This window comes from Amblyomma americanum, chromosome 1, assembly GCF_052857255.1.
Source record: "Amblyomma americanum isolate KBUSLIRL-KWMA chromosome 1, ASM5285725v1, whole genome shotgun sequence".
Taxonomy (NCBI): Eukaryota; Metazoa; Arthropoda; class Arachnida; order Ixodida; family Ixodidae; genus Amblyomma; species Amblyomma americanum.
Window position 1 is genome coordinate 168,990,490 of NC_135497.1, and position 10,491 is coordinate 169,000,980.

Genomic DNA, 10,491 nt, shown 5'->3' on the forward strand with positions numbered 1-10,491 from the left:
ACGGCAGCTTTATCGTGCAAGTGTTGTCAACCCGAAGTAGGTGACAGTTCACATTTAGCTCCGTGGCTCAGAATATGGCTTCCCCGGCTTGGCAACCTACGTGCCTGTAGACAGGCAACTAGCCTCACAACTGTACTTCACCGCCCAGCTCAGGCTGCAGTTGAATGTTGCATCGCGGTGGGTTGGTGTCACTCAAGCGAAGCCTCTCTTTTATTGACTGGCGCAGCATTCGCACGGTGCCCACAGCAAGCGGCCTTCGGACTGCCGGGCGAGCGTTACGCGGCCGGCCTGAAAGGCTCCTCGGAGAGCAGCACCACATCGTCGGACAGTGACTACATCGAGACGCTGTCGCTCTGCAGCAGCGGCAGCAACGGCAGCGGCTCGGAGTACCTGCGCTGCGAGGACATCGCGGCCGGGAAACCAGCTGCTTGCCCCGTCTCGTGCGGCCTGAAGCCGCGCTCGGCCAAGGAGTATAACGCCGTGGACAGATCGGCCATCCGACACGACATGCACGAGGAGGGCCTCTGCGGCGCGCTGCACAGCTGCCACCGAACACATCACCACGCTCCAATCCACCTGACACTGCCCAAAGTGGTGCGCTCCGCGCCTCCGCCGTCTCCTGTGCAGGGCAATGGCGCCAGAGGTGGCGCCACTAAGCCAAGTCCTGCTGCTTCATAACAGTCTAGTCGTCTCAGTGTTCGAATGCTGTGCCATTGTTAGGCTTCAGCTGACTTCACCAGCTTTTCTGCGGGCTTACAGCCCAGGACTGCGCTGCAGTTGTCTGGGGACATAGGGGAGAGGGAATATGTCCAAGACCTGAGCAAGGAAGAGCCAGTTTGGAGACTCTCACTGAAAAGGGTGCATTTTGCATAAGGAGTATTCACTCATCGACGGCAGAGGATATCGATGAAAGCAGAAGCATGTAAAGGAGGTCGTACAATCGATCCAATTGTTAAAGATTTCGGCCAGGAGCACATATGTCATGCCTCGCGTATTCTGTTACTGCTTACACCTTTGAATGTCATTCGTTACTCATTACATCTTGGCTTGACGTGACAACTCTGCTCCAATATTCCTGTAATGTAAAATTATATACTCTCCACCAAATGTGTGGTCCGCCAAATCAGCGACCGTTTTGTGCGTTGAATATTTGAAAAAACTCTATACACGCAGCTTTTTCATGGCATATCATGTTGCATGCAAATGCGTGGTGACGACTACGCAGAAGGATACAGAAAGCTTCCAGGTCGAAATGCTGCACGTTTTATGGCTCTGATAGCGACGTTATTCCAGAAAACCACTGTTGGAAATCCATTGAACCAAATTACTCGTTACAAACTAGAAAATGGAGAAACAACGTGTTGTCGCTAGTCTTGTAGATAAGGTTGCCCGGACAGCAGGCGACGGTTTAGGCGGATCATTGCTTTTATGTGATCTGAATGATTGTGTTAGCGATCCTATCATTGATACACACTGATTTTGTAGATAAATCATCACATTTGCGTAAAAAAGTCATTCATTTGAAGTTTCGAGATTCTCGTTTTCTTCTGTAGATATTTGAAAGAGATTTCAGCATTCACCTGTACAGGCCACGAAGTGTGGCGTTCGATACCCTCCCATAGAATGTGACACTGAACGCAAAAGCTTCCCTAGTTCTTTAGTGGTGCTCTTGTGGATCTCTGCTAAACTAGTGTATATGTGAATGTACGATAATGTATGTATGTGAGAATGTGAATTATTTTATTTTGATCAGTGCAACAAAGCTCAATAATTTTTTCGAGGCTTTTTTTCTGAAGTGCATGTTTTATTAAATTACCAATGCATGCTCTTGCTGCAATATTTTTTTGAGCGCAAGTGTGCAAGAGGTGGGTTCATGAAGGACAGCATATAAATTTTGAGCAAATATACTTGGGGTTGTGCATAGACGATGTTATAAGTTCCAGTCCCAATAGTCAACACCGAGTTTTTTGCTTGAGATGCAACGATTCGCAGATGTTTCACCTTAGATATTTACTGTGTCTGTTACAGTGTACCTTAATAAAACCACCAAGGCACAAATCCCTTTTAAACACACGTTATCAGTAAACTATTGGCTTCAATTTGCATGTTATAAAAGCAGAACCAATTCTTAAGGCTAGCCTTCACCTTGTCTACTTGGTGCATAGGCATGCTTTAGAGTTCTTAAAAGATTACTGTCAAAACATGAAATGAACGAAGCAACATAAAGCAAGGTTGAATTCGTGTTTCTTAGCTTCGGTGTCAGATGTATGCAAATATTACTTGTCCTTTGTTGTTGTGAAGCATTCATAAAATGAATTTTTGAATGCACACACCTGTCGAGCTCAACTCCAGCTAATTTGCTATTTGAGAATACACAGAGTACGCATGTCAGTGTTTCGAGCATCCCATTGTATTTACTTGCGCAGTGCCGTGTGTGGTCTTAACTCCGGCAGGTTGTTTTGGGCTATATTTTCAATGTTTAAAGACGCCTATAGTATTACCCACATGTTCCTAACGTTCCTCAAAGCGCATATACATGTGAAATACTTTTGTTAGGACTTGCGAGTGAAGCTCTGTTCTCCGTTCCCATCTTACTCTTAGCGTGCCTCAGTCACTTTTAGTTTGTAGATGACTGCATGGTGCATCAACTCATTGCTTTGAGTTGCGTACGGTTTGGCATCTAAATAGCAAAAAATGACCACAGAACATACACAATAAGCATTGTATTGAGGACTTATTTCCTCATTGTAAGTTTAGCTTTTCAAATGCAACTCGTCTCCACATAAAAATATACTGTGGGTGGTTGATAAACCTGGTTACACTGGAGGACCTAAGGCAAGATTCAGGTAAACATCAATGATGACTTTTCGGTGTAACATCAGTGTTTGAGGGGACCGCAATCAGAAAAACTTAACAAATAAACTTTGGAAGCACTAGTTTGCCTCAGGTAGTCCTAATTCTCCACCTTTCTCATGCATTGATTGATTGTATGCCCTTTTCTTCTCTTCTGTAATACCTTTTTGCAGCACCAGCTTCTCTGTACAAAAGTCTTCTTCTGGATTTCATTTCAGGATTTCAGTTTGCTTTCTCAAGTTATAAAACTGAGAAACTGCAAGTCATCCCTGCAAAATTTCTTGCTAACGGCACTGGCAGGCGGGTACCAAAGACCATTCCAAGTGTTAACCAGAGCAATTTGTATGCCGTAATTTTTTACCCTGATGTATAAAAATATTAAATCGATCTTATTCCTTTGGCACAAGGAGGAAAACAATGGAGTACAAAATAACTTTAAGGTATAACTTAAAAATGGCATGCAGTGTTGAGCGGAGCCATCTAATGGAGGTGTGTTGAAGACGTGAAGAAAATGCTTCAATTCCTGCTGTTTGCAACTATATATATATATATATATATATATATATATATATATATATATATATATATATATATATATATATATATATATATATATATATATATATATATATATATATATATGCATATAATAATAACACGAAAAGCAGGAAAGGTGTATGGATACCAAACCAGTTGATGCGCAAGGTAAAAGTTCCATGCTCTGTTGCATCCGACTTCTTGAGGGGCTAGCATAGCAGAGTGAATGCAGGAAACTTTCCACCTCTGCAAGGCGTCTTTAGGGAAACGACCGGACTTGCTTCTTTACCTTTTTTTGTATTTCTCTTCAGGAGGCGTTGGCTGCAGAGTGCTCTGGGATGTGCCGTAGTGTAAATAAATGCCTCTGCTTATTTACGGGCAGAACATCCAGCCACATCTAAGTGACAGAACAATGAAATTCGCTAGGGTAAGGGTGCAGGCTCAACGCTTTCTGGTTTCCTAAATAAGTTTCAAGCCAATATTTGAAGGGGAAGTAAACCGAAATTTAGGCTGCGCTAAAGAAGCATGAAAGATTTTTTTGCTTCATAAACAATCGCCACCACATTACTTGCTCCTTAAATTAACGTATTATTTCCAAGGATTAGAAATGCTGAGCAAAAGGCGCTGTCTTTAATGGCACGTCGCGTCGACGTACAAGGTATCAAAATTCAAGTATGACAGGCTACGAGCAATATAAACATGACTTCAAGCCTGAAGCATTTTGCTTGCGAGACACCTTGCGTATTATGGAAGGCTCTGATGCCATTCAGTGCAACCGTTTGAAAAACTAAAACCTAGAGAAGCGTACCAAGCAGCCTTGCTTACATTATGGCCGTCACTGTGTTCAGTTGCACGCCTTTTACCTGCCCAAACTTTTAAACCTAGCGAATGCCTCTTGTCTTCTACGCAGGCAGTGGCAAGGTGGTTTCATTTTACCAAACTTGTGCAGTAATAACATGCTATTGCCCTTCCCTGTTAAATTCTATCACAAAGTCCTACAAGTTTTGCAATCGAGTAATTACAAAAGTTAACTGTCACTGATTTTGTAAGGCCTAACTTTTCTTGTTTTAATAAAATGTACTGTCATTTTTTGTAAAAGTGCTTTATGGCGTTATTACATTGCAACACAAAATTTCGTTGCACTTCGCCTTTAATAAATGCAACATAGCGGCTTGCCTCATGTTAGATTCATTCTTTCAAGTAAAACTTTCCCTTCGATGGAACATCGCTACAAGATGTTTAGTATGAACGTGCCACCGATGGTAACTGCGATTTCAATTAAAACAAAAGCGGCGTGCATTATGGAACACTTAGCCTCCACGACACGTATTACTTGATTTCATGACTAAAACATGCTTCCCTCACCGAGCAATCTTCAATCAAGCTCTAAATATCAAATGTGATGCCATTACTGAAATGAGCCAAATGATGATAATAGAGAAGTGTCTGCTGCATATGAGACAAGTGTAAAATTTCTACAGTGAATTGAACTGTTTACGCGCTGTACACTTCACAGGCCACCACGGTTTTTGTTTGACCGTGCAGTGGGGATCGATAGTACCTCTGGTACTCCAAAGCTCAGGAGAGGAGTGAAGGAGAGCTTCGCTCAGTCTCTGCAGACTTGAAGCCCTGAGGCAGCAACACGGATTTCAACGAAAGTTGCAGGTGCAACCTTGCTAGCTTGAACTCTTTTGACAAATATAATAGAAGACAACGTCATGCTATTTATGCTGATAACTTCTGGATATACGTAAGGCAGAACACTTGTTGGTTATATTCCATTGATTCAACTCAATGGCTGCAGAAGTAGCACAGTACGCGCTGAACGTTACATCATAACGGAAAGGATGCAAGAAAATAGAAGCTGCGTTTCTCCTTCAGATTTTCTGCCTTATCGATGTATCTGTGCTGAACACGCCGAGAAACTACTGGTTTCTACAAATGAAAACAGCTTTTCTCTGAGGCAGCGCAGGTGGCATATGGCAGGCACGCTGCTGATCGAAGTATGGAGGCATATTGACTACGCGCCTAAAGTAAGAATGTACATTTGAATTCGCGAGTAAGTAACTGGTGCTTGCACACACCAAAAAATGCGACATGCCCTCGCGCCTTTAGAAAACTGGCTCAAATTAAGCGTCTTAGTTACTAAGGCCAGTTATGCCGCCTCATGTAAACTATACAGAAATCTACCTTCTAGCCCGCTGTGTAAACATTAGTTTGTGCCCGTTAGTACATGTCAATGTTGCTAAGTTCGACTTGTTATTTAGTTGGTTGCCAAAGTCGCGTTTATTATTCATTTTTACTGTGCTGTCTAAAACCTGTATGTACCATTTGCCGTTTCTCGAGCGTCACAGCGTATAGATGTGGAGTATGTATAGGTATAAGCCTACCAGAAGTCAAAATAAAAGACGGTTGTACAAGTACTCCACTTTTGTTTGTTTACAACTCCATCTCCCAGCGTATGACTGATCGTTCAACGCAATCTGTAGCGAACTCGGGACAGAGCGTCATCGGTTTGAAAACCTGCCGAGCGTCAGTGTTCTCTGAAAAGGGGTAAGTTATCTGCAAACTACGCGGAAGTCTACTGCACCGCGGAAAACTCAGTCATATTGAGTATAAAGCAGCAACAAACAAATGTATGTTGAGTTATCCTGCAGAAGACCTGGATAACTCAACATACATCCCTCCTCCGATTTATGGTAAACCAGTTATCTAACCTGACATCAGTTCTATTACAACGCTTGGAAGCCTAATCGAAAATGGCGAGTACACGTTGTTATGGTGTGCTCCAATGGAACTGCAGAGGCCTCTCCACAAAGCTGGGAGAGCTCAAATCTCGACTTCGCATGAACAAGCTCCAGGTGTGGGCCCTGCTACTGCAGGAGACCAATGCCTTGCCATCCGTTCCGGGCTTTAATGGATACATATCTCCTTCCATGAACGACCGTCGTGTGCACACTGTTGCCCCTCAGGGAAAGGCAGCGGTGTACGTGGATGCGCGTTTTTCTCAAGTTCGCCTCTCTCTAGAAAACTGGTGCTCCTCATATCAAGAGGTAGTCGCAGTGGCTGTGAAGCTTCCCAAGGCAACTGTAGTGGTCGTGTCATACTACGTAAGGCCCACCGGTGGAGCTCCCTCCCGCATTAATCTGGGGTGGTTATTAACTCTACGACGACAGCACCCAGGGTGGCCTGTTTTAGTCGGTGGTGACTTTAACGCCCCTCATCCGGACTGGGGGTACCCCACTTCAAGCCCCCGTGGTAGGCGTGTGCGGGACGCATTCGCGGATGTGCTGTTTGTTTTACTCAATCATCCAGATTAAGCAACGCGGACTGTGCGCCATGCTCGCAGTCCGACATATGCTCCGGACCTTACGTGGTGGTCAGGACCCGGGACTCCTTCGTGGCACCTGGAATTAGACTGCTGGGGTAGTGACCACCATCCTATCATCATCGGTCTCCATCCATCAAGGGCCCGCCGATTACGCTGTAGGTGTTCTGTGGTCAATTGGGACACGTTTCGCACCACCCTCGAAGATCTCTCTCTGCAATCATCTACACTACTTGTGGACTGCATACAAACTGCGCTGAATAAGGCTACTGCTGTCAACTGGACGGACGTGAATCGCCCGGCGCCAAATGTGGGTCTGCTTAACCTGTGGGCTTCTCGCCGACAAGCGGAGATGGCAGCTTCCCGAGACCCGACTTGTGCGCATGCACGGACAAGGCTGAATTACCTTACTGCCAAGGCTCGCAGATATGAACGCGATCTCTCGCGACGGCAGTGGCATGCGTGGTGTGACCAGTTCTCGACAAAGTCATCGAATGCTGCTCTCTGGCGAACGTTTCGCGCGATGGAACATGGTTCCCGTTGTCCTGACGCAGCGGCCACAGCATGCTTCGCAGCTAACTTAGCTCCGGATGATTTCGCCAGAGAGGCAGCGCGGAAGTTTTTCCCCAAGTATGATGTGTTGCCTCCAAGGGTCATAAGAGCCCCTTTGGCTGCCATTCCAGCATATGTCGATAAGCTCCCATCTACAGCCGACGCCGAGGGAATTGCAAGCCGATTTTCATATCCCAAGTTGCTTGCAGCAATAGACGAGGCCCGTCGGAAAACTGCGCCCGGTCCGGACTCTATTCCGTGCGAGGTTTACAAGAATTTAAGTTCCGCTGTATTGCCTCAACTCCTCGCCACCATTAACAAGGTATGGATAGAAGGCGTCGTACCAGAAACCTGGAAATCGGCTATTGTGATCCCCATACCAAAGCCGGGGAAGCCGCCGACAGACGTCGGAAATTTCCGGCCTATATCGCTTACGCCAACATTATGCAAGCTTACCGAAAAAATGCTTGCCACACGACTGTCGTGGTGCTTTGAGCACCATGGTTTCTACCATTCCGCCCAAATTGGATTTCGTACGTCCATAGGTACAGAAGAAGGACTGGCTGTCTTGACGTCAGCAGTTCTGGCCTCAACTCGCAGCCACAATGTACGTATACTGTACTGGCCACGGACGTTGAAAAGGCGTACGATAATATCAGTCATGCTGCCAAACTGGAATCGCTTGACATGCTGCATTTCCCCGTTAGAGTGCGCAACTTTGTTAAATCCTTCCTGGAAGGCCGAAAGTTTGCCATACGCCTCGGTGGTGAAGCCGTCGGATCATTTGTGCCTCTTCGCGGCGTTCCCCAGGGATCGGTGTTACCGCCAACATTATTTAATATTGCTTTTATCCCCCTTGCTTGGCGCTTACATGATGTCTCTGAGATTAAGTTCTTATTGTATGCTGATGATATAACGGTGTGGACAACGACCTGATGACTCAAGCAGCAGGCCTACAATCAGACAAAGATATTGCGTCGACTTCTGCTTCTTCATTTGGTCTGCAGCTTTCAGTGAGCAAAACCACCTTCGTGTAAGTCGCCAACCGCTGGGGGCGCCGTAAGCTGGCTGCAACGCCAGTTCGTCTCCATCTATCCGGAGCTCCAATTCAAGAAAGTTCGACCTAAAAATCTTGGGCCTGACAATACACGAGTCAGGAACAGGTACCGCTTGGCTTTCTCGGGATAAAAAACAAGCAATTCAGGCGTTGGGTCTGATTAGACGCATTGCTCCCAAAACAGGCGGAGCCCGCTCTCGTGTTGCACGACAGTTGGCGCGGGCGGTTGTGCAACCGCGCCTCGTTTACCAAGCCCAATTCCAGCATTTGACGAGGGCTCAATGGGATCGTCTAGAAGCTGTTAATCGAGAGGCAATGAGGGTCATCACTTGCCTTCCCCGCATTACCCCGATCGTGGCGCTCCAAGAACATGCGCAGCTGAGTACACTAGATGAGCTGGTGCAGCAACGACGCAATGCTCGCCGCCTAAAGTCAAGCCTTACACACACAACGTGTGCTCTCAGGGCATATGCTTCATCGCACTCCATTCTACAGCCGCCCCCGCCAGTTCTTCCTCCTTGGCGTTTTGTGCAGCTAAGCGACAACAAGCCAACTGATCTACGTCGGCCATCATCTACCCGCGCGACATCGTCGTTTCGCGACCGAATTACAGAGCAAGACGCCAATCTGCCGCATGGCTCCATCGTTATGTACGTTGACGCAAGCATCCAGGCCTGCGAAACAACTACGGTAGTTTACTGTCCTTGCAAGCCTGCTCTGAACAAAACGTCAAGGTTTCGCCTCTCAGAACCTCCTTCCTCCTTCTGTGCGGAGATGCTTGCGGTTCAAGAGGCACTTTGCTCTGTGGCCGCCGTTCTCATGCTACCCACGGCCCGCATTGTCATTCGCAACGACGCCCTTCACGTCACACGCCTACTACGACTAGTCAGTCGCACCCCAGAAATCTGCCAAGACATCCATCGTCTAGCGGCACGCATCCCGCAGAAAATCCGTATTCAGTGGGTCCCGCGTGATCTCCTGAGCGCACAAAGCTGCGCAGATTCTGCGACCCGCCTTTCGACCCCAACCTCGCCTTTGCCTCGAGTCCTCACTCTGGATGACACCGCCCTCCTTTTAACAAGAAAGGAACACCTCCGGCGCCGCACACGTGCTCTAATCCCTCCGTGTGCGGTAACATTCCCCCGTGGGCTTACCCGTGCAGAGGAGGTTGCGCTTCGGAGGATACGGGTCGGGGTTGCCCTAACTCCAGCTGTGACACGCAAGTGGCCGCATTTCAAAGATTTATATCCCCGCCCCGGATGTCCAGTCTGCAAGAACAGAGACTGTGAGGCGGATATCCACCACCTGTTGTGGGACTGCCCGGCGCTGAAGCCGACGAGAATTCGGCACCTGGCGGCAGTGGGACTCTCACCGGACAATCCGGATTGCTATATTTCCTGGACACAGGGTCCATATCATCGTTCACTTCTTGATTTCATCAAATCAGCCCACCTTTTTTCATTTATTTAAGCATCTTACTCATCTCTCACTTCATAGTTTTTATGCCCTGAGGCAATAAACATCGCTTCAAAAAAAAGAATAAATAAATGTATGGCAATAATTTTTAAACTCAACACAAAGTATAGCCAAAGCAAAAATTGTGACGGCTGTAGATTATGATCGGCAAACGCACCTTGCACCTTGCTCTTAGAGATGCGCATTCGCTCGGTGCCTTAGCTTCGCGCATATATTAAGCAGTCTCCTAATCTGTCATCTCGACCTGCTCATAATTTAAGCAACCTATCACTTGCGTTCACGCCGTCTGTGACTCTGTACCGACCTTTGAAGCGCAGGTATACGTATTGGAGACTGAGCGCCCATTCCCGGCACAACACGCATCTCACCTTGCAGGACACCCGCCCGTCATGCCTGGCTATTTGTAAGCAACGTTATGCTAGTTGTTCTTTGCCGGCAAACGGAGAAAATAGGATGTTCATCATTTAAACATTTAGGTTCTACCTTACAGCCATGGCAAAAGGTGTGTCGAATCTATTTATATCCTGTACCGGTACAGCGGCAATCACCAGGCCGGCGATCCTGCCGAGGCGAAGACGTGCTCCACCGCAATGCACAATGGAGCAACTGGAAACCTAAAAACGTGAACGATCTGCTTTTGGGTCAACAGCGACGTTGTTTGGGGAAGTAGCCAAGTGCCCAGCTTTTT

The 10,491-nt window shown here is 46.8% G+C and overlaps 1 protein-coding gene across 1 annotated transcript in view; it reads left to right on the top strand.

Moving 5' to 3' along the window:
- LOC144114169 (uncharacterized) overlaps nt 1-827 on the top strand; it is a 191,130-nt gene extending 190,303 nt beyond the window's left edge. Inside the window, exon 13 of the mRNA XM_077647721.1 lies at nt 227-827. Coding sequence (XP_077503847.1) covers nt 227-678 — 452 coding nt within the window. The 3' untranslated portion in view covers nt 679-827. The remainder of the gene's footprint in view (nt 1-226) is intronic.
- The last annotated feature ends 9,664 nt before the right edge of the window (nt 828-10,491 follow it).